Here is a 22,763-nt window from a genome sequence, read left to right as displayed (position 1 = left end):
GAAACGCGGGGTGGATAAACCCGGTAGTTATGCGGGAGCCCGTTCATATATAACCAATTCGCACCCAATGTGATCTACGGTGGGTGTACTATGATCGAGGCCGGTCACGTGTCGGCCCGATGCCCTCGGTAGCCGGCCCGGCAGGTAGTATATCGGGAAGAGCGGCCGAGGGGGAGGATGACGATGAATGAATGGAAGATGAATAAATCAATCGGCTATAACTATATCAAGGGCTGTCATGCTTAAGTATTCATATCTCATTTCATTGTTGCAGCTATCATAGTCTATCGTCGTAGCGTATTCTCAATCCACTCCGCATCCATGTCAATGTCAATCTGATCCAGCGCGCCTTCCCAGAGTGCTGGGTCATCATTGGGGTCAAACTGGAAGGAGATGTCGTTGAACGACGGGAGTCCCGGCACCGGCCATTCGGTGGGAGGGACTGGGGACGGCACTCGGTCGCCCACCAGACTTGCCGGCTGCTCACTCTTGGGCGTCGCGGGGGCTTCGGGGACCGGAGGACTGGTGGATTCGGCTGCAGCCGCCACGGATTTGGGCTCGATGGACGCCCGGAGTTCCAGCAACAAGGAGTGCCGCGAGCCAAGATAGGTATTCCCGCGATCTGCCATGCCGCGAAGGAGATTCAGCGCGGTTTCCATCGCCCGCGCATTGGTGTCATCGTGTGGGAACGCCGCGTTCACCATGACCAACAACAGCGCCGCCGAGAAGATGTACTCTCCGTCGAGGTAACCATAAGTCGCTAGGAGATTGAGTCAATGGGAACAGGTCTCTCACGGGTGCTCCATCTACTTACCAACCAAATTGTGCTTCGCTGCCGCCTCTATGATCGAAGTCGTGGCCCGAGCAGCTGAAATGCAGCTATCAATGACGGCGACGGTGTTCGGGGCCAGCCCGTCTTTCCAGTCTTCGGTGGATGAGCCCATCATACCCGCATCCAGTCGACGCTGGATGATATAGAAAACGAGCGGCCGCGCGGTCATGTTGACGCAGGAATAAAAGTGCAAGTTGATTGACACTGCTTCCCGGCTGATGTGCAAGTCGAGTGCGGAGAAATCGATGCGCAGACCATTCGGTACCTTTCGCAGCCAGCTAGAGAGGTCATTGGTGATACTTTGAACGGAAGCGATCAAATTGGACCCGGACCGAGGCTTTTTACGGTAGATCTCTAAATGGTTCAACCCGTCAGCATCGGCACAGAGATAACCCGTAGATATGCAAACCTTCTCCGATTCGGCCTAGAATGCGAGAGAGCTGGGTATAGTGAGTCAAGACGATTGATGGCCATGGGTCGGATGTCATTCCGTCCTGTAAAGATATCAGAAACGGAACTCAAGGATAGCCTCGTAATGACCCACTACTGTCACAGGCCATGTGGTGCCGATATCTTCGTCGTGGATTGTGATAGGGTTACCCGATTTAACGGAAAGTAACCTATCAACCAACGGTGTCAGCTTCATTTGTGAACCACTCGAATATGGGCTATGCTACCGGTCCAGGCTATAGACCGACCACCACGCTCGACGCCGGCGGTTACGGTCAGCTTCACTGATGTCTGGATGGGATACTTCTTGGTGGAGTCCGAGAGAGATTGCCATCCGCAATGCCAGTCCGATCTAATACCATTCATTAGCGGTCAGATATAAACCATGAAGAAACATGGCCCGTACATAAAGGAAGGCGGCATCTCGGCGGTTGAGGTTCTGCATGTAGTACGCGACATAGCATATCACCTCAACGAAGAAGATAGATCCTTCTTCATGGATATCGGGCAGGAACCGCAGCGCATGCTTGAAATATTTGAACCCGGGGGGCCCGTCGTCGCCCGACCATTGGTTGACTGAGTACATCAACCCAAACGCAATGACCAGCATGGTTTGGCAATAGACCAAGCAGGATTCGCGATGCGAGAAATCGGGTGGTTGGTGGTAGACTATATCCAACCGCTCTTCAAACTCCACGGGCTGGATAAGGGAGAAGATGGTGCCGATGTAAGCATACTGGACCCAAAACAGTCGCTTGGCGAACTCGAAGGGTGGCAGCTGTGGTAGTGCCCCCATCACCGGCCGCCGCAGGGACGAAGGGTCATCGTAAAGCGGCCGCACATCCCACGCTAGGTTGGAGGAGCCGGGGTTCAAGCGCTTGGCCAGATGGGTGGCGGATGAGGCGCCCACGAAGTCTGGGGGAAAAAAGGAAATAATCAGTGGAGACTTTCCGATTCGGAGAGACTAGGCATACGATGTTCGCCGGAGCGATTCAAGAATAAATTATCGGTGCCTTTGTACCACCAGTCGTCCCGTTCGGCTGAAACCTCGCCATCGGAGTCGCGGGTGGACGGGTTGGAGAGCACACTGGAGGGCACGCTCGACGGTCGGTCTATTTCTCCGCGTCAGAAGTAATGAGTCCAGCGTTGTTAGCGAGACGGACCTTGTGTGCGTGAGGCTTGCGATTGCAGTTGACGGTAGTAGCTAGGCCCGCAGCATCAGCATCGTCGGACCGGTCATCGCGAATATGTCACCCTACCTCTCCGTGATCGAGACGCGCTTCTCAGCCTCGGAGTAGACGCACGGCCTGCCCACATCCACGCATGCCGCGCAGGGTTGCGGGGGTTTTCCAGCACAGCGAGTCTTGCGGCTGCGACAGCGGTTGCAGCTGCGTCGATCCGATCAGCGGCAGAACGAACCATAATTCTTCAATTCTTCACCTACGCTACCATCGACCGGCGCGTCGAGGGATCTTCCGACCGGCGCGACACGCCTCCAGCTTTGGCACGGACCATCTCAGCATCAAACGAAGCTCGGATGAAGAAGAATGTGGGGGAGGAAGAGACGGAAGCACCGATTTTCTCCACACGGGTGGTGCTCTCGTCGGGCCGATATCTCTCTCACGGAGGAGGTCTGATTATGAGGGATTCTTATGATCATTCGTTGCCTAGGCTAGGGCCACCACTATATCTCAACATTTAACTGCTTTTGTAGATTGTAGTGAATTTCCTACGCACGGCCTCATCCATCGTGATCCTCGCTCCCGCCTGTTATTCCTACCTGTACGGCAACATCAAAAAATGGCCACACCATTCGGGGGACTGGCCACGCCGCCGGGTACATTCAAGGGCACGCTACTGAAAAAGAAGGTCCATCGGCCTCTTTTGCGACATTCCTGGCCGAGGCGCTCCAGATCAAACAATTCCCCGATCGGAACGCCCCAGCCCGCGAGCAACCATTCATGCAGGAAGAAATCTCGGTTTTGGCACGGATAGGCCTCAAAGCTCGGATGGTCTCCCGCCACGGCAGCGAAGCTGTTCTCCCAGATCCAGCGCAGGGTGGCTTCGGACGATTCGACGCCGATGATAGGCGGCGCCGCGTGGCCCGCTAACTCCTGGCATTCGGCCAGGGACAGTCGTTCATATGCTCGTGTCCAGCCGGTGCGGACAAACAGAATATCACCGGGGCGGAAGGTGGTGTTCTGGGTGGCGGCCACCTCTTGTAGCACCGATACGGGGATGGACTGACTTTGGAAGCAATTCACTTCCTTCCCATTCGCCTCGGCCCAGCCCGCGTAGTCCAGCAGCACGCCACGCCCGACGATGCCGCCATTCGCCGCCCAGACTAGACGATCGGAGTCAACGAGGGAGTGGCGAAGATGAATGGGCGCCTACCGTGAATGCCATTCCGCGTGGAGGTTCGGATGTCTTCCAGGGTACAGCCGTTGAAGTAGAACCCATCCTTGGAACCGAAGTGCCGAAATCCATCCCACTGGGAGCTGCTCTGCGTATTGAAAAGCAGGACATCGTCATTGACGTGCCGGGGCGCCTTATTCTTGACAGTGTGCTCGAAGGCTGCTCGTCCGAAGCAGGGCGTTTTCATGCTGTCCAGTGGCCAGTCGGTCGACACGCGGACTCCCTCGACGATCTCTTTCGCCGCCGCCGCAGTATTCTCCGGAGTCAGGAGGTTCAGCATACCGCGCTGGTCGTGATCACCGAACAAACCCCAGGCATTCCCCGGGGGGCCATCCTTGCGGAGCGGAAGGGCGTCAAATGCAGGCTTCGGGGTCGCCATGATGTGTCGGTCGTGGAGGAGATGCTGTCCCAACGCGCTTTTCTGGCCGTTCATCCCTCTCTACCCCGCATCCGGAGCCGCTCCTCGATCGGCCAGGAGACCTCGGGCCATCCGGTAGTGGGTTCCATTTGGCTCTCTTCTCCGTCGCAGGGAAGTCCGGGCTGCGTGGGGAGCCGGATGCGAGGGGGAAATCTATCTCCCCGGGGCATACACGATCCACTCCACGTGACCTCAATTAATCACAGCCGATCCTTATCTGCCTGTCGTCATCGCCACTGGGAGAATTCGTGTTGCCAGACGAAGACGCCAGGGTCAGCTGTTTCAGAGTCCCCGTCCACACCGAAGGGATGTCTCAACGGTGATGGGTCGGAATGGCTCCTCGGCTTGCGTCGTCGACCCGCACGGGGGGTCTTGGACCATTCTGGATGATGGTGGACGAGTAGTGTTCGGTCGGAGCACGGAGTCGACTTCGTCCCCGACCATTGTGCATTCTTGCCTGGTCGACTCTCCTCGTAGCCGGGACCTCTCCGTCGATGCCGTTACTATTTACTCGCAGCGGTAGGCTGGGTCGTCGAGGCCAGGGACCGCCGGTGGAGCTGCCCAGGAGGCCGATGACGAACGACAGCCCTGGAGACGATGGATCGCCCCTGTGGCGGACCCTCATCAGTGCCCGGTACCTCCAATCAAGGCTCTCAAGGATCCAAAAATATCCATCTCCTGCGGATGCCGCAGTCCACTGTGCTTCGAAGAAAATCTCCTGTCGACGATCGATGTCTTTTCTTCAAGACCACTCCCTGTCCACGCCGCGTCCTCATCAGGCTTACCTCAACGACCCTCACAACGCCACCTACGCAGTGCTCCCCAGAGATTAGAGGCCCGTTGCTGGGAGGTGGATGGACGATTCGTGGACACCTCGTTACTGGTATTTGAAGCTGCGGTGGTTGCCTAACGATTCATTTTCGTCCTTCTGGTCGGAGATCGTGGATTTTGTCTGATCGGGTCCTCTGTCTATCGTCACATTTGGTTCTTCGCCCGTGGGGGAGCTGTTCACCATGGGAACGCCTTTGCCAACGTCTCCCCGCTCGCCTCGCTCGCCCGTGTCGGCTCATTCGCCGCAACCGAGTGAAAGTAGCAGGTATTCCCACAACTTTTCTTCTCGTGAGGTAAGTGACATGACCGGGATGGATAGACTTGAACGAGACTAATGTCGACTGTGGATGTGAAGGCCCAGGCGTACGGCTACGAGGGAAAGAACGAGCACGCAGAGAGCCAACAGTCGTTGCTCTACCGCCAACCGAGCCCGTTGAATGCGCCCTATGACGATCCATATGCCTCGACGGATTCCCTGCGTCGCTATACCCTGCATGATCCCGGCGTCACTATCTTCCCCGATGGTCCCTACCAGGAATCCGTGGGCGGAATCAATCGCCGCTCGGGAGTTCAAACTCCCATGTCTGAGACCCCGTCGGAAGCGTGGCAGCAGCGACAGGCACCTGGTTCAGGGCTGCGCCGTTACGCGACTCGAAAAATCAAGCTGGTGCAGGGCTCAGTGCTGAGCGTGGATTATCCGGTCCCGAGTGCCATCCAGAATGCAATCCAGAGAGAGTACCGGGAATCGGAGGAAGGATTCCCAGAAGAGTTTACCCATTTGCGCTACACGGCGGCCACTTGTGATCCGGATGAATTTACCCTTCGAAACGGCTACAATCTGCGACCCGCCATGTACAACCGCCACACGGAGTTGCTGATCGCCGTCACGTATTACAACGAAGATAAAGTGTTGACGTCGCGGACATTGCATGGTGTCATGCAAAATATCCGTGATATCGTCAATCTGAAAAAGTCTGAGTTCTGGAACAAGGGCGGGCCAGCCTGGCAGAAGATTGTGTGTTGTATGGTATTCGATGGGATTGATCCCTGTGACAAAAACACTCTCGACGTGCTGGCTACGATTGGTGTCTACCAAGATGGAATCATGAAGCGATCCGTCGATGGTCGAGAAACCGTGGCACATATTGTACGTTTTAATCCCATGATCCCTCTTCCTCTTATCGCATGCTCGAACATTTGGCCCACTTTCGGGAGTCACTGACTAACGAGTAACAGTTCGAATACACCACCCAGCTCTCCGTCACTGCCAACCAGCAGTTGATTCGTCCTCAGGGGAACGAATCGACCAATCTCCCGCCGGTCCAGATGATTTTCTGCCTGAAGCAAAAGAACAGCAAGAAGATCAACTCCCACCGTTGGTTATTCAATGGATTTAGCCGAATCCTCAACCCTGAAGTAGTGGTTCTGATTGATGCTGGTACGAAGCCAGGCAAAAAGTCCCTGCTAGCCCTGTGGGAATCATTCTACAACGACAAAAACTTGGGTGGATCTTGTGGTGAGATCCATGCGATGCTGGGCCCGGGTTGGAAGAATCTCATGAATCCCCTTGTGGCGGCGCAGAATTTTGAGTACAAGATCTCTAACATTCTGGACAAGCCGTTGGAAAGTTCGTTCGGGTATGTTAGTGTGTTACCGGGTGCTTTCTCAGCGTACCGCTACCGCGCTATTATGGGTCGACCCCTCGAGCAGTACTTCCACGGTGATCACACACTCTCCCGACAGCTAGGCAAGAAGGGTATCGAGGGTATGAACATTTTCAAAAAGAATATGTTCCTTGCCGAAGACCGTATTCTCTGCTTTGAACTGGTCGCTAAGGCCGGGTTCAAGTGGCATTTGACCTATGTGAAGGCGTCCAAGGGTGAGACCGATGTTCCGGAGGGGTCGGCTGAGTTCATCAGCCAGCGGCGCCGGTGGCTGAATGGATCCTTCGCGGCCAGTTTGTACGCCATCATGCACTTTGGTCGGATCTACAAGAGCGGTCACAACATCATCCGGTTATTTTTCCTCCATGTGCAGATGATCTATAATTGTGCCGGTCTCATCATGACTTGGTTCTCATTGGGTAGGTGTTGCATTACTCCCCTCTTTGAGCGTGCGGCCACTGACATGTTATAGCTTCCTTCTGGCTCACCACATCAGTGATCATGGATCTTGTGGGAACACCGAGCGAAGCCAACAAAAACCAAGGATGGCCCTTCGGGAATAAAGCATCTCCGATTGTCAATAACTTCCTCAAGTATGGGTACATCTTTTTCCTGATGCTGCAGTTCATCCTGGCACTGGGCAATCGACCAAAAGGGTAAGTCATAAAATTTCATTCCTCGGTATCTAGAAAGCTGATTGGCGCAGTTCCCGTTTGCCTTATACACTTTCTTTTGCCTACTTTAGCATTGTCCAAGGCTATATCTTGGTCCTGTCATTCTACTTGGTCAAAAATGCTTTCACCGGTGGCACCATGGATTTTCACTGGGATGACGGCGTGAGTGCCTTCATTTCATCCTTTTTCAGCTCCGCTAGTGCCGGAATCGTCCTGATTGCATTGGTTTCCACATATGGTGTTTACTTCGTGGCCAGTTTCCTATACATGGACCCCTGGCACATGTTCACCTCTTCGTGGGCGTACTTCATGGGTATGACCTGTGCGATCAATGTGCTTATGGTCTACGCCTTCTGTAACTGGCATGACGTTTCCTGGGGTACCAAGGGATCCGACAAGGGCGACGCGTTGCCGGCGGCGCAGACCAAGAAAGACGATGCCAAGTCAAATTTCATCGAAGAGGTCGACAAGCCTCAGGCCGACATCGACAGTCAGTTCGAGTCCACGGTGAAGCGGGCACTGGCGCCGTATGCGGAACCGGAGGAGAAGGAAGACAAGAATATGGATGACTCGTATAAGGCCTTCCGGACCAACTTGGTGTTGCTCTGGATCTTCAGTAATTTGGTCCTGGCGCTTTGCATCACGAGCCAGGATGTCTCACGCCTGTGTCTCACGGTAAGCTGCCCCCTTTCCCTCCGCAATTACATGTTTCACGGTCCACTAACTTGCACAGAACACGTCGACTGACCGTACCTCCCACTACTTTTCGGCCGTTTTATGGACCACTGCCGGCTTGTCGCTGTTCCGCTTCTTTGGATCCCTCTGGTTTCTGGGCAAGTCGGGCATCCTCTGCTGCGTCTCCCGGCGATAGGCGGCTGATTTCGACTCGCTGTACCTGCCACCTATTGGGTCTCTGTATTTTCTAGCCTTTCTTTGGGATAGACATTTTATTTTGGGTTGAGCCTGGTTTGGGGTTCTCAACGTCTGCATTGCCGGGGTGGCATAGGTTATAATTCGATCTCGCGCTTGGGAATCTTATGTATAGTTGGAATTGATTGTGCATTATTGGGAATAATCACGCTTTTCCCATTTGTTCTTATGATCCACTCACCTCTTATCTTCGACACCGCGCTCTAGACAGCCCCTCCCGCTAGGCCATGATGGCGGAGCACAGCCTTCCGAGAAAACCGATTGCTGACAAGGCCGTGACAGGCTCATTGGTGAACTCCAGCTGGCAGGAATGTCCACCGTGCATTCAGGCAACTCAATTGGCTTCACCTAACATCCTCAGCCACCGTTTGCATTTTCGTGGGTGTGTGCCACTACTGGCCATGGCGCAAGAGACTTTCGTCTCCATATGCACACCACCGTCATTGCCCGCGTTCCCCGCATTACGAAGGGTGGATCGCCCCCGACCGGTGGATCTCTGTTCCAAAATCGGTGTTTCCCTAGGCCCGTTGATTTGCCGCCGCCTGCCCCTTGATGGAGCCGACACTTCCCTAGTGGCGGTTGGCTGAGGTACCGTCCTCTCATGTCGCATTTGAAGCAGTGGTTTAGGCCTGCCCGGACATTTGGCAATGATGCCATCCCGAGATGAACGCTCGCGTCACTTGCCCTTAGGGGCTCTGGGCCCGGCATGTTGAGGCATTTTCAGCAATGCCCATTCCGGGCTGGACTAATGGAACGGTAAACTATATAAGCGGCCTCATGCTCGGTGCGGGTGGCGCGCTGCTCTCATTCCTACATACTTACTTCCTCTACGTGGCCTCTCCTCCATCTGTTGGCTATTGCTATACTATACTCTTCCCCAATGGCACAATTCATCCCCAACCTCTCTTCTGAGTCTCTTCTAGACAAGGTTGTCCTGATCACCGGTAGGCCTTCCCCCTGATCCCCTGCGCTGCTTCCACCCACACTCCCCCACACCATCCCGCTGTGGGCTCACACGAGCTGTGTAGGAGGTTCCAACGGCATCGGTGCAAGTCTAGTACGACAGTGCCTGGAAAATGGCGCCAACGTTTGTTTTGGAGACCTTGACAACATCACCGGTGAGCGTTTAGTGAAGAAGTGCCTTGAAGTGTTCCATCCGGCGGAAGAACACCAGGCTCCCCGAGTTGTTTTCCAGTCAACCGACGTCACCAACTATGATTCGGTTTTGGGTCTGTTTGACCTGGCCTTCGAGACCTACAGTCGCATCGACCACGTCGTCTCGGCGGCTGGTATCGTGGAGATTGGCAACTGGTTCGATTTCGGTCTCACGCTGCAGACAGTTCGCCAGGTAAGTTCTCTTATCGCACTTGGTATATAAGCTGGGGGAACCAGAGGTGACCGGTCTTGCCAGAAACCCACCCACAAGGTGCTGGATGTTAATCTTCTCGGTTCCATGTATGTCTCGCGCATTGCCTCGGTCTATCTTCGCCACAATCGTGGCCCGGATGCCGACCGATCCATTCTGCTCTTTTCATCCGTGGCCGGGTTCAAAGATAGCCCATCCTTGTTTGTCTACCAGGCATCCAAACATGGTGTGACTGGCCTTATGCGCTCGCTGCGCAGCTACATCTCGTCCCCGTATAAGCACAGCCTGCGGGTTAATACTATCTGCCCCTGGGTGACCGAGACCGACACTATCAAGAAGATCGAGCAGAAGTGGAAGCAGGCCAACCTGCCAACCAACAGTCCCCAAGAAGTTGCGACTGTGGCCACTGGTATGCTTGTCGACCAATCCCTCAACGGCTCTTCTATGTTCGTTGAGGGGGCCGAGCCTGGGAAATTGAAAAGAATATCAACCGGCTTGAAACCCAGTGGCTGGGCGAGGCACCATCCAAGGCTTTGGCAATGGGACAGGAGCTGCTTGATGATGGAGCCATCTGGACCGCAACTCTTCGCAAGAAGAGCATTATTTCGAGCGGTGTTCCGCCCGGTGTTCCGACCAGCAAGCTTGAGAGCATTCAGATCGGCGTTGGAAAAGAACAGGTGAATGGCCAGACGAACGGACTGGTTAACGGAGTGCACTAGAAGTATACGCCCTTGAAATTTCCCTTACTTTTTTTACTCGATACCCATCATCATTTGCGACAACAAAGGCCTCAGTTCGATACGTTCGATAAACCGGATACAATGGATACACCAATATACTGGGATATATATAGACGGGCCATTGGCATCTTGAAAGTTGCCTTCTTTTTTTATGCACATAAATTGAACTAAATTGGACAATGTTTCTTTACCCATGACGCCCACTTTTTGTTGCCCACATGGTGATCATGTAGATGCATCCCCCGCAAGTGGATCGGAAGTGGATATCCCATGTGTCTGCTGGAGTCGACCCAGTTTCCCCAGATTCTCTCAGTTGCAGCAGTGGGAAGCCGGCACTCAATGACTTCCACATCGGCTCGTCCTCCCTCTCTTTTACCTTGGGATAAGAAAAAATGGTTGCTGATCTTTCATCTTGACTGCTCCTGAAGGCCGACCGATTGCGTCATCTTTGAGCGACAATGTCCGATTTCTCCCTAAGGATCTGCACCAACGCACCGCTTCAAAGAGAAAGAGACGAAGCAGCGCCCCCCCCAAAAAAGAAAGAAAAGATACAGCATTCATACCATGTGAGCAAGAAATCGGCCTTCAAAATCTAGATCAGTGTCAGCGCATATTGCTGAGATCACTTTGCGAGAATGTGGAGAACCATGTCCGTAAAAGGTCATATAGTGCACTAACTCAGTTTTAGCTGACCTTGCGCCACTTGCCAAGTGAGATCAACTTGCGATTTTAACAAAAGAGGCACGTGTGGACCATGCCAGACGAAAATGTGGCCTTGTCCCGTCGCAATAACCTGCCGGTTCGGACCCTCCGAAGGCTGGAATCGACTTCTACCGAAATATACAAGCTCCCGCCGAAATGGCGTGCAGGACGGCGACGGCAGCGAGGATTGCCTAGGAGCATTGATACAAGAAGCTCGCGTCAATGCGGGTGTGTTGATTCGCCCTTCCCCTGTTGGCGTAGAGATCGGGGTCCGCATCTATCGCGTGATGCTGGAGCCGGTGGAGGAGCTGGATGCATCCAAGTTGTTGATGGCGCTCGGCGGCGACTTTTTGGTCGTAGTTGAGATCCGCGACCGCAACAGACCAACCTCTCTGGTGCCTGCGTTCCATAGTAGGCAATCCGAAATTTGAACGATCAAACTCCAGAATATATATATTGGTCACTGCTCTACATACCCGCCGCAAGTTTTCCTCTTAACAATTTTAAGATGATTAACAAATCTTCTATTAGCGACTACTAGCTTTAACCATAGTTAAGCTCCAGGCCTCTTTGAAACTAGACAATCACGCTATACAGTATGGAGAGCCTCTCACTTTGAGGATGTAGCCCATTGAATTTAGTTGCAGAATACCCCTACATTCGACGAGACTAATGCATGTTGTTACACTACAAGGCTAAGTGATGTAAACCGGGCACCCAAAATATCGTCGCAGGTAGCCATGTTCAACGCCCTTTTTACCCAATATTGGTCATCTGTAAATCCCGTCATATAGATTATCTTAGGTTGTTGGCTTCGCTGGTTAGTTATCGAGATTGCATAACTAACACACACTAAGCAACTACTAAGCACCCACAAAACTTTGGTCGCAAAAATTTTCACTTCAGAAGAACAATGCCTCGGTCGGGACAGATGTCCAAGTTGGTGATGATGATGGGCCGATTCAGATTCTAGGCCTTTCTTCACATGTATATCATCGTCTCAGCCCCTGGTAGCTGCTAGATCTTCCTTGGTGCTAAGACATAGGAATGCATTTTGATTGGTCCACCTCAGCCTTATGACGCCCATGTGGTCATACGTTTATTAGTTATGTCTACCGTCAACTCATGGTGATCATACTTTATAATCCTAGTAGTAAGAAGGGTGATTGGCCTTTTCCGCAGGATTTCTACTTCTCAATATCCGATAGCCGTCGAAAAACTTAGCCCGAAAACAACATGAACGAAATCCGAGGACAATACAAGCGTTCGCCCGACAAAACTGAAGCATGGATTCTTGGCAGTGGAACTGCATCCTTAGCGTCAGCGCTCTATTTGGTGCAGTTTGCCAAGGTACCTGCATCGAAGGTGCACGTTTTGGATTCTCATATCTCAATGGGACAAGTTTTGCACAACAGCGGAGATCCCACCAATGGATATGATCAGTTCGCCGCATGCTTACCTGTTCCGGTCGGAACCCCTTTAGCAGAGCTTCTTGCCTTGGTGCCTTCAGTGAGCGGCCTCGGGCACACCGTTTGGGATGATATTAAATCGGCAGAGACCAGGCGTGTCAAACAGCGCAATAGTCGCACACGCTTCTTGGTCCAAAAAAACGACGCTCTGAATGACATACATACAAATTCGTTACATTTGAGCGTTCAACATCGCTTGGAGTTAATAATGCTTGTGCTGAGGGGAGAAAAGCGCCTGGGAAGAGCTCAGATTCAAGATTTTTTGCCCCCGTCTTTCTTCCAAAGCACCTTCTGGACTATCTGGACTGCTCAGTATGTATTTTCCGAAGCTCTTCTAAGCGGGCCTTTGATGCAATTTCTAACTCCTAAAAACTCTGTGTGCCTCCAGGTTTGGATTCCAGCCGTGGCACAGCGCAATTGAGTTCAGACGTGCTCTTCGTCAGCACATTGATGGATTTCACAGCTTGAGTCTTTTAAGCTGTCTGGACCTCACGGGTTACTACCAGAACGAGTCAATATACCTGCCTACGTTTCTCCATCTTGAGAGGCTGGGCGTGGATTTCCACTTCGATACGAAGATTACGAACATTGAGACAACTATTAAAGACGGTCAGGAGACAGTTTCGCAGCTGGACATGATTCAGAACGGATTTAAGATGCAGCAAACAATCAGTAGGGATGACGTTGTCATTATGACGCTGGGGTCTACTGTCTCAGGTGTGACTAGGGGAACGAATGATCGTCCTCCAGGACGCCATTCGCTCGAGCCTCACGATGAACTCGATGAGAGTTGGTCACTTTGGTTGGAAATTGGATCCCGGAGCGACGTATTTGGCAATCCATACAATTTCTGCACCCGCGAGTCAGAATCACTATTGGAATCTTTCACAATTACCACAGCAGATCCTAGCCTTATCGAATATGTTGATTTACACGCACACAACGTGACCGAAGCTGGGACATTCATTTCTTTCCAGGAGAGCTCGTGGAAATTAAGCTGCTGTATTCCTACACAGCCAGTCTTCAGCCAACAACCAAAGACCATTCGTATTTTCTGGGGCTTCGCACTCCTCCCGAAGCGCCCAGGAAATTATGTTAAAAAACCAATGTATGATTGTTCAGGGGCGGAAATCACGAAAGAAGTGTTAGGCCATCTGCACTTCTCTTCTCCAACTCTACGCACCATGACCATTCCTCGTGTGATGCCACGGATGAGCGCTATGTTACTAATCCGCTCCCTGGGTGACCGACCGCCAGTTATACCTCAGAACATCTCCAATCTTGGCTTGGTCGGACAATTCGCGGAAATTCCGCACTTCAGCTGTGTGGACACAAGCTACAGCGTTCGTACTGCGCAAGTGGCTGTGTCCCAACTGATGGGCATCGATGTGCAATATGTTAAAGAGAAGAAACCGTCAATCTTGGATCTGCTAAGGAGTTTGCTATGGAAGTGATTCTGATCGACTTGGCCCCAGATTGTAGTTCGCTGTCAACCCATTATTATTATTATTATTATTACTACCATCATCATCATCATCATCATCATCATCATCATCATCATCATCATCATCATCATCATCATCATCATCATCATCATCCGCAATCAGACCAAGCTGGGACTAACGTCGAAGATACAGTGGGAGATAAGCTTTTGACGCTTGTCGACTTCTGGGGCGCGGTTCTTGTCAAGACTGGAAAAAAGCGGATCTTAGTTGACATCCTATTTTATGCAAGTCCGTTTACTCTCTCGTGGACCAATCACCTGCTGCAATCACAGGATAAGGTTCAAGGAACGCTCATAGGTAGGCACAAGGAGCTCGGAGAGGTGAAGGACTGGTAGCCAGAGCAATATCGAAGGGATCGGTGAGCAGCGTGGTGAGCGACTGATCGCCTAGTAGCGGTTCAGTCTACGACCTAAGAGCCGAGCACAACCAGAGGTGGCAATTTCACGATCACTAACTAATATTACGTTTAAAAAAATGATCTTTTGATCACTCGCGATGACGGTGGGCGTTCAGTCCCCTAGACCACCCGCCTCGTCTAACTAGCATCTGAACGGCGATGTAGAGGTAGCGTGAACCATAAGTTGCATAAACTATGTACACCGAACGCGGATGGTAATTTTTATAGACCATCCTCGATCGCTGCCACCTCGGCCATGGTCTCCCGAATCGATTTTTTGGCGGCTTCTCCAACCCGTTCGTAGGGATGCCGAGGGGCCAGCTTCTCGGCTGCTCTTGAAATTCCTGCCAAGCGGGCCGAGTAGCATGAAACAGCATGCTTGGTCGATGCGATACCGCTTTTGATAGGATTCTCAGCCAATGCCGCTTTCCTCTGCAGCTTCATAGCCTCGTCGACTTGCCCATTCTGGTACAACGTGTAAATCCGGGATGCAGTCTTCGGGAACACATTTGCAAACGCTGCAATGCATCCTGCGCTACCTGCGACAAGCCCCCCGACGAGAAAGTCTGACTGGCCGCCGAAGGTTGCAAACTCCTCTGGCGCAAAAGTAGCGGACAACCGGGTGATCTTCCCCACAGACCCACAGGTGAGCTTGACGCCGACCACATTAGACTGGGCTTGGGGATGCCTCGCTGCTGACTCGTGAACAATCGTGGTGATTGTTTCCGAATCCAAGTCGACCCCATTGCACACCCCCGGGAAGTTGTAAATGACTACCGGCAAGGGTGACTTAGCTGCCACTTCCGAAAAGAAGCGTTTCACCACGTCCATGGTGGTGGCTTTGCCAAAATAGGCGGGCGGAAGCACCAAGACATAGTTCGCGCCCGCCGTGGCAGCGTCTTGGATGAGCTCTAGGGTCTGTTTGGTCGAGTGTGCACCGACGCCAGCCATGAGAGGGAAGCCAGGGCCCACGGCTGCTCGCGCCGTCGAGATCAGCTGCGATCGTTCCTCCCGCGTTAGGAGGAAAGCTTCGGAGTTGGTGCCCATCAGGACCAGCCCTGCGGGGCCCGATTGCGCGAGATAGTGAAAATACTGTGACTGGGCTGAGAGATCTAGGGTATCTGTGTCCTGATGGAAGAAGGTCACGGCCGGACACCAGACCCCCGCCGGTGGGATGTGTGGGTGAGGCGATACAGTTGAGTGTGATGCCATGATGTTTTGATTTTCAAGCTTGTCCGTCGGATTCGGGAGGAGTCGATGGTTCTATATGGGTGTTGCCCCTCCGTCGATGCCGTTTATCTGGTTCTGTCGGATGCCCACCCCGACAATGCTCGGAAGTACCTCACCCGCATCGTCAAGGAGCCAAAGGTATCGGAAGCCTGCCCCGATGTTTGGCTTCGGCGGTCTACCCGAGACCTGATGCGCGACTGTTGGAGAAAATGACTCGGATATCCCACCGACATGGTTTGCGTCCAACCCTCTGCATGAACGATCACCACACGGAGTCCTCTGAGGTACTTTCGCTGCTATCGCAGGGCGGAATCGGAGTGCGGCTGACAATGAGTCATCGTGGGTTTGTCTACCACCACGAACTTCTCGGATATTTTGGTCAGTTCCCATGTCGCATGCCATGTCGGCTCCTCAGTGTTGGATTTCATCTGCCGTCGCCGAAGAGAGCGAGTATGTGGAGGTCACCCACCTCCGTCGCCAGGCTGATGTGTGCCGCCAATTGTTCCCCCAGTTCGACATCCTGACGGAACAACGGGCCAGAGCAGGGACAGTCATCCGAACCCTGCCCGAATTTCAGGGGAAGATGAATCGGGTCGCGGCATTTGGAACGACAGGGCCCGTGGACAACGTGGATGTGCGCGACCTGGAATCAACCTACGCCGCCATCGGGCTGCGTCCGGAAATTCACCTCGGACCGGGGGCGCATCCTTCGGCGCTATCGTGCTTGCGAGCTGAGGGATATACCGCACAAGGCATCCTGAACACGTATGTGTGCTCGCTCAAGAACCATAAGATTCCTGTCGCGCGCCCAGGCGCCACCGCTGCCGGGCCGGTCATCCAGCAGGTCAGCGCGCAGGACAGTAGTGAGCGATTTATCCAGGCGTCGATCGCTGGGTTTGCGGACGGAGGCCGGTCGCCCTCCTTACTGCGCGTCCTGGCGCAGATAGCGACCCTCCGAGAGGACACCCGATTGTTTCTCGCGACGATCGATGGAGAGATTGCGGGCTCCGCAGCCTTGGCGGTGGTTGACACCCCAACTGGGAGCGTGGGCCACTTGTACCTGGACAGCACGCTGCCATCCTATCGCGGTCGGGGCGTGCAGGCGGGCCTCATCCAGGCGCGGCTGGCTGCCGCTCAACGGCTCCGATTAAAGCTGGTGACCACGATAAATCGACCAGGAACGGGCAGTGCCCGGAACTCCGAGCGCGCTGGGCTGCAGCTCGCCTACACCACTGCAATTTTTGTTCCAGAAGGTCGTTAGTCCGGTTCGCAGCAGAGTTTATGACCATCGATCCATGCCCGTTTGGGGAAGTGGTGGCGTTTTGGTGGCTGAAACGGGCAATGCGAAGGAAGGAAAGGAAGGAAAATCACGTGACGAGGCAGGTTGCTTATCTCGGGCTGGCCGGAAGTGATTGGCTCCGGTCGCTCGAGTGAATGATGCGGCTCGGTTTGTCTTTTTGGTGGCTGCGCTTCTCCCGTCCTTCTTCGATCTCCCACCATCCATCGATATCAATCCCTCTCCTTGATAATTTCCCCCCGTGTCGTCTCTCTTCTCCCCACACTCCCTCTCTCTGGGGTCGTGGGGTACTGCAGCACTGTCTCCAACCTGATCATCCCCAGCCTAGGCCGAACCGGCGCCCCCAAGTCACATTCTTTTACATAACCGCCCGAAACCTTCTTATCGGGGCGCTGCCACCGGGCGTATCAGAGCAATCCTGGTGGATCGAGTGGATCGGACGGGGCTTCCTCGTTGGTTGGAGGATCCCGAGTGGACCAGCGTCGTACTCCACGTGTTGGAGACTCTCTTAGTCACCGAATCCGCTTTTGCGCCGGTCACTGCAGCACAAAGCCGGATCCGATCGTGGCTGCAAATCCTGCCCGAGAGACTCTTTCCCTGGACACTGATACATATACCTCCTACACCCCCCGACCACGCGACTGGACTGTTCGTCCCCCTCGTTCCTCACCTCCCTAATCCTCCCTCATTGCTCATCATGGGCTACTCCGACGAGAATTCCAGCAACAATGGCTACGACTCCAGCAAGGTCGCCGATTCCAGCGCCGACAAGGAGTTCGTGGCTCCTCCACCCTTTGACGCGGATATCGTCGGGGAGATGAGCGAGGCCGAGCGCAACATCTACGACCACGGGGTCCAGAAATTCAGCCGCCTGGGCTGGAAGCGCTTGACCGTCGTGCTCATTGTCGAGGCCATTGCCCTGGGTAGTCTGTCCATCCCTCAGACCTTCGCCAAGCTCGGCATGGTCGCCGGTGTCATCTGCTGCGTGGGCCTCGGCATCGTGGCCATCTACACCAGCTACATCGTCGGCCAGGTCAAGTTGATGTTCCCCCAGGTGGGCACCTACGCCGATGCGGGTACCCTCATGTTCGGCCGCTTCGGCTACGAGTTGATCTTTGCGATGCTGGCGTTGCAGCTGATTTTCCTGACCGGGTCCCACTGCCTGACCGGCACCATTGCCTTCCAGACCATCACCCAAAGCGGCCTGTGTAGCGTGGTGTTTGGCGTGGTGTCCGCCATCATTCTGCTGGCGCTGGCCGTCCCCCCCAGCTTCACCGAAGTCGCCATTCTGGGCTACATTGACTTCATCTCGATTGTGGTCGCCATTGGCATCACCATCATCGGCACCGGCATCGAGGCCACCAACCAACCCGGGGGACTGGGCGCCGTGCCATGGTCGGCGTGGCCCGCGCCCGACACCACCTTCAAGGATGCGTTCATCGCCGTCTCCAACATCATCTTCGCCTACAGCTTTGCCATGTGCCAGTTTGCGTTCATGGACGAAATGCACACCCCGGCGGACTTTGTCAAGTCCATCTGGGCCCTGGGCCTCACGGAGATGGTCATCTACACCGTCACTGGGGCCACCATCTACGCCTTTGTCGGCCCGAGCGTCCAGAGCCCTGCGCTGCTCTCAGCCGGAATGACGCTGAGTCGCGTGGCCTTTGGGGTGGCCCTCCCTGTCATTTTCATCAGTGGGTCGATCAACACCGTGGTGTTCGGTCGCATGGTTCATGGCCGGATTTTCAAAAACTCGACCATCCGTTTTATCAACACCAAGATGGGCTGGATCACCTGGTTGGCCGTCATCACCGGGGGGACCATCATCGCGTTTGTGATTGCCGAAGTCATTCCCTTCTTCTCGGATTTGCTGTCGATTTCCTCCGCCCTCTTCATCTCCGGCTTCACCTTCTATTTCCCCTCCCTGATGTGGTTCATGCTTATCCGGAAGGGAAGTTGGACCTCGCCTCACAACCTGCTTCTGGCGGCCGCCAATGGGCTGATTCTTGCCATTGGCCTGGTGACCCTGGGCGCCGGAACGTACTCGAGCATCGCTGATATTGTATGTTTGGAACACGTCGCATGTGTGCGAAAGAAGAGATTCGCTAACCTGATTGTTCGTAGATCTCCGAATACCACAATGGCACCGTCCACGGGGTCTTCACCTGCGGCGCACCGGAGTGAACAGTTCGTTGCCTGCAACCTCCTCGAGCGCCTCCTCGACTCTACCTCGACGCTCTGATTTGCTAGGATTCAATTCCCACGATGCTTACATAGCTGGTCCTTGTCACTTGCTTCTTAGTTCTCGACGGTTGAAAAGGCCCGATGTTAGACCATTAGATGGAATAGACGGCTACTGAAGATTTTCATAGAAGACCGTTCACCCGCGATCGATTTTAGCTAGAGCGGTGTTTGTATATATAGCTCCTAGGGTTCATGTATTATGGCTGTTTTCAGAATTCCCGCTACAACAGTTGATAAGCTTAACCGATCTTTCCGGATGGACGGCGGACTAGGTTCTGTTGATCTCATGGTTGCGGAGAAGATAAGAGATAGTAGCAGCAATCCCGTTTAATGCTATCCCACCTTGCGCGGGATGATTACAACGAGGGGGATCGACAGCGCGGGCTTGACCCGCCCGCCGTATGGGCTGCTAGAAATAAAATCAGCGAGGTCCAAACATCAAATTCCTGTCTGATTCACTGATCGCTCTCGTCGAAATGGCTGGATTAGAGTGTATTGACGGCGGCAAGAAGTGGTATTCATGCCCGGAGCCCATGGTTCTGGGCGAGGCGCCCATTTATCGTGCTAGCGATTCAACCCTCCACTGGGTGGACTGTTTGTCTGAACCTCCCCGACTCTACATACTCCCGATCAACGACGCCGGGGACGCAATCGGGGAAGCCCGTGTGCTTGAGCTGGAAGACAGCGTCACTGTAGCTTTCTTCCGGAAGAATAAGCCTGGCTATATTGCGGCCTATTACCAAGGAGTCTGCTTTATCGACGAAGAATCCGGCAAGCTGGACGTGGTGAAGGAAATAATCCCCACCGACCAACGCGATGAGTTGCGCTTCAATGATGGGGGGATCGATGCCAAAGGACGGTTTTGGCTGGCGGAAATCGATAAGAAGGCAATGGCCTACGGACCAAACAGTCTTCCGGCCAGCTACGGCACTCCGCGAGGTCGGCTATGGCGATATGATCCAGATGGCAGTCTTCATTTGATGATCGATCAAGGAATTGTCTGCGGGAATGGGTTGGGCTGGAGTCCGGACAATAAAACCAGTGAGATTTCCCCCTGCCTGCCCCTTTGGGCGAATAGCGCTCACTACGTCATCCAGTGTATTTCCACGATTCTGTGGCCATGGTAGTATGGGCTTATGATTTCGATCTGGAGTCCGGTGGCATCTCCAACAGGCGACTGTTGATTGATCGCCGCACATCGTTTGGCGAGCCAGATGGAATGGTTGTCGAGTACGTAATTGCCCTTGCCGTTGGATCCAGAGCCATGCTAACAATAATTAAAGCACCGATGGAAATTTGTGGATTGCTATGTTTGACTCTAACCGGGTCATGGTATTTAACCCGGAGGGCCGACACCTCAAAGACATCATTTTCTCGGCTCGTAACCCAGCGTGCACTACTTGGGGCGGCAAGAACTTTGATATTATATATGTGGCAAGTGGGAAGGATCGTCGCCCTAATGCGAGGGCAGACGACGAAGGAGGCCATATGTTCCGATATAAGCCCACTGATGCCCGAGGGCAGCCGAAGCATGAATTCGCCGGATAATTTGCTTCGCAGTAGAAAAATAAACATTGAAAGCATTTATACCTGGGTTTATTTATTCATTTAAACTTAGAGTATACGAGTGAGGGTTTCCGACTTGTAATTATCCTTCTCGTTAGCGCCCCTGATCTTTTTGGAGGTGGGTGAAGCTGGACCGCAAGATATACGAAGTTATTTGAAGAGAATGAGTCCTAGGCGCAAACAACGATGTTTCGTCTTCAAAATATCCATCCTCCCCTGCTATAAGGTGTGTTTTGCTATAAACTAATCGAAATTGGGCATGTAACTACTCAGTATCCGGATTCACTTCTTTTATCCCCTCCTCGGCAGACTCCCCCTTCTCCAGTGACAATGTGTCCTCAACCCGTTTGTATATCAATACCAACACCAAACCCAGGGAGCCAGAGAGTAGTCCCCAGTAGCTGCCAAACATTGCCTGATAGCTTGTTTCTCTGACGTCCAGGTTAAAGACGATAGCAGCGCCCATGGCGCCGAAAACTTTGTAGAATGCTGAGTAGATGGACAACACCAGGGGGTCATTCGATAGAGCCCCCATGATCCACCATGCAAATGTCTGCCAAGCACCATCTACTGCACCGTAGAAGGTGTACAGGGCAATATAGCCCGCGGCTTGGGAATCTTCCACATCCAGGAGATGCGAGAGAGGGTGGCCACGCTGGGAGCGGCGGGCTGGGAAGACGCCTCCGATAAAGACTGCGTTGATCAAGAGAAAAAGAAAGATCCAGCCAATGAAAGCACGTCGACGTCGACCACCGAGTCGCTTGAAATCCAACAACAGTCCGGAAATGACTGCCATCGCAAACTGGCCAAAATCAAACCACAGACTGCCGAAGGCACGAGTCCGTAGGTCGAAGAAATAGCCATTGAAGTCATTGCTCTGGTAGGGAATGTACCACAATCCAGCGAAACTGTAAGGAAAGAATAGGATGATCCACGGCTCTCGCCTAACAGCCAGAGCCACATTCTTCAGCTCCTGCACAAACGTCGTCTGATGTGGCACGACCACGCGTGAGCCATCTGAACGGATCACCTTGGCCGGATTGGAGACGCCGCAGGCGACAACGCTGCCCATAATCATCAAGATAAACAGCGCAATATACGTACTATCGTTGACACTTCCAGCCGTCGTTACTCCCCAGTTTTCCACCGTGGGAATGATAGCCCCGATGACTGTACCGAAAAAAGATAGGCCATAGAAGATGCCCACGTATTTGCCCTTATCTTTCTCGAGAGGAAGCGACATGATCATGGATCCTTCGGCGGTCCTGGATGAAGGCGCGCAGAGTTGGAGTCAGAGGACCCCACTGTGTCTGTTGAAAACGAGGAGCGTACTTACCAAAGGAACGCAGCAGCAATCCCGCACATTGCTCCTCCAAAGTACACAAATGCCTCATTTCCGTTGTGGTTGTAACTCCAGTATGAGGCCGACAGCAACGAAAATCCAATGCCCCCTGTCGCAAGGGTGACTTTGGGGCCCAGGAAGTTGCACACTGAGCCCGAAACAAGGGAAAAGGCACAGAATAGACTGTAAAGAATTGTATTGGCATTGTTGCTGGTCGTGGGATTGACTTGGCCACCGCCTCCAAGGGCAGAGAGAACGTTAAACATGCCAACCACGAGAAGATGCACACACGCAATGATCAAGCACTGCGCAATGGGGGACCGATATGCAGGGAGCGTCACAAGTCCCGCAATACGGTATCCCCTTGGTGGAGGATGGAACTCCTCCATGTCAGCGATCCCGGTGTCAGGGGAGGCCGTGGTGCCATTCACATTGGTTGGATTAGTGTTCTTCTCCAGGTCGCCCATTGTGCAAGATTGTAGGGGTAACAATAAAGAGAGAAATCACCCAAGTGATGCCAAAGGAGCAGACAGTTACTCCATGGTGATCGGGGGCTCTTATCTACCTTCTGCCAGTGGCAACTCCGGGATGGGAATGTCGCATGCACCTCCAGCTTTCCCCAGATAAGTGGAGAAGACTGGCCGATTATCAGGCGTTGCGCGGGATGGTTTATCTGATTTGCGTGGGATGC

At 53.4% G+C, this 22,763-nt stretch overlaps 10 protein-coding genes across 10 annotated transcripts; 7 read left to right on the top strand and 3 right to left on the bottom strand.

The window, feature by feature from the left end:
• Nucleotides 1-284: 284 nt before the first annotated feature.
• N7474_006287 (transcription factor domain-containing protein) lies at nucleotides 285-4,076 on the bottom strand (the record flags this gene model as incomplete). The annotated part of the gene is made up of 12 exons (XM_057197697.1): nucleotides 285-760; nucleotides 815-1,186; nucleotides 1,242-1,326; nucleotides 1,377-1,452; nucleotides 1,510-1,634; nucleotides 1,689-2,197; nucleotides 2,257-2,394; nucleotides 2,446-2,486; nucleotides 2,542-2,652; nucleotides 2,727-2,901; nucleotides 3,093-3,626; nucleotides 3,677-4,076. 12 exons carry the CDS (start codon nucleotides 4,074-4,076, stop codon nucleotides 285-287), a joined length of 3,042 nt encoding a protein of 1,013 aa, XP_057051137.1.
• Nucleotides 4,077-5,128: 1,052 nt separating this feature from the next.
• On the top strand, nucleotides 5,129-8,155 carry N7474_006286 (uncharacterized protein; the record flags this gene model as incomplete). The annotated part of the gene is made up of 6 exons (XM_057197696.1): nucleotides 5,129-5,239; nucleotides 5,302-6,093; nucleotides 6,183-7,029; nucleotides 7,083-7,266; nucleotides 7,317-7,959; nucleotides 8,018-8,155. The coding sequence occupies 6 exons, from the start codon at nucleotides 5,129-5,131 to the stop codon at nucleotides 8,153-8,155; spliced, it is 2,715 nt and encodes a 904-aa protein (XP_057051136.1).
• Nucleotides 8,156-9,094: 939 nt separating this feature from the next.
• On the top strand, nucleotides 9,095-10,299 carry N7474_006285 (Short-chain dehydrogenase/reductase SDR; the record flags this gene model as incomplete). Its single annotated transcript, XM_057197695.1, has 4 exons — nucleotides 9,095-9,158; nucleotides 9,243-9,562; nucleotides 9,626-9,989; nucleotides 10,037-10,299. 4 exons carry the CDS (start codon nucleotides 9,095-9,097, stop codon nucleotides 10,297-10,299), a joined length of 1,011 nt encoding a protein of 336 aa, XP_057051135.1.
• A 788-nt stretch (nucleotides 10,300-11,087) lies between these two features.
• On the top strand, nucleotides 11,088-11,453 carry N7474_006284 (uncharacterized protein; the record flags this gene model as incomplete). Its single annotated transcript, XM_057197694.1, has 1 exon — nucleotides 11,088-11,453. The coding sequence occupies one exon, from the start codon at nucleotides 11,088-11,090 to the stop codon at nucleotides 11,451-11,453; it is 366 nt and encodes a 121-aa protein (XP_057051134.1).
• An 805-nt stretch (nucleotides 11,454-12,258) lies between these two features.
• On the top strand, nucleotides 12,259-13,945 carry N7474_006283 (oleate hydratase; the record flags this gene model as incomplete). Its single annotated transcript, XM_057197693.1, has 2 exons — nucleotides 12,259-12,803; nucleotides 12,880-13,945. 2 exons carry the CDS (start codon nucleotides 12,259-12,261, stop codon nucleotides 13,943-13,945), a joined length of 1,611 nt encoding a protein of 536 aa, XP_057051133.1.
• Nucleotides 13,946-14,615: 670 nt separating this feature from the next.
• On the bottom strand, nucleotides 14,616-15,605 carry N7474_006282 (dihydrodipicolinate synthase family protein; the record flags this gene model as incomplete). The annotated part of the gene is made up of 1 exon (XM_057197692.1): nucleotides 14,616-15,605. One exon carries the CDS (start codon nucleotides 15,603-15,605, stop codon nucleotides 14,616-14,618), a length of 990 nt encoding a protein of 329 aa, XP_057051132.1.
• Nucleotides 15,606-16,011: 406 nt separating this feature from the next.
• N7474_006281 (GNAT family N-acetyltransferase) lies at nucleotides 16,012-16,884 on the top strand (the record flags this gene model as incomplete). Its single annotated transcript, XM_057197691.1, has 1 exon — nucleotides 16,012-16,884. One exon carries the CDS (start codon nucleotides 16,012-16,014, stop codon nucleotides 16,882-16,884), a length of 873 nt encoding a protein of 290 aa, XP_057051131.1.
• Nucleotides 16,885-17,617: 733 nt separating this feature from the next.
• N7474_006280 (putative amino acid transporter) lies at nucleotides 17,618-19,104 on the top strand (the record flags this gene model as incomplete). The annotated part of the gene is made up of 2 exons (XM_057197690.1): nucleotides 17,618-18,982; nucleotides 19,045-19,104. 2 exons carry the CDS (start codon nucleotides 17,618-17,620, stop codon nucleotides 19,102-19,104), a joined length of 1,425 nt encoding a protein of 474 aa, XP_057051130.1.
• A 536-nt stretch (nucleotides 19,105-19,640) lies between these two features.
• On the top strand, nucleotides 19,641-20,712 carry N7474_006279 (SMP-30/gluconolactonase/LRE family protein; the record flags this gene model as incomplete). The annotated part of the gene is made up of 3 exons (XM_057197689.1): nucleotides 19,641-20,205; nucleotides 20,262-20,394; nucleotides 20,448-20,712. The coding sequence occupies 3 exons, from the start codon at nucleotides 19,641-19,643 to the stop codon at nucleotides 20,710-20,712; spliced, it is 963 nt and encodes a 320-aa protein (XP_057051129.1).
• A 283-nt stretch (nucleotides 20,713-20,995) lies between these two features.
• Nucleotides 20,996-22,539, bottom strand: N7474_006278 (uncharacterized protein; the record flags this gene model as incomplete). The annotated part of the gene is made up of 2 exons (XM_057197688.1): nucleotides 20,996-21,995; nucleotides 22,067-22,539. The coding sequence occupies 2 exons, from the start codon at nucleotides 22,537-22,539 to the stop codon at nucleotides 20,996-20,998; spliced, it is 1,473 nt and encodes a 490-aa protein (XP_057051128.1).
• Between the last annotated feature and the right edge of the window lie 224 nt (nucleotides 22,540-22,763).

The sequence above is a fragment of the Penicillium riverlandense genome (assembly GCF_028828495.1).
Source record: "Penicillium riverlandense strain IBT 135883 chromosome Unknown utg000006l_segment0_segment0, whole genome shotgun sequence".
NCBI lineage: Eukaryota > Fungi > Ascomycota > Eurotiomycetes > Eurotiales > Aspergillaceae > Penicillium > Penicillium riverlandense.
The sequence above is the reverse complement of the archived record's forward strand: the minus strand, read 5'-3'. Positions and strand labels throughout refer to the sequence as shown.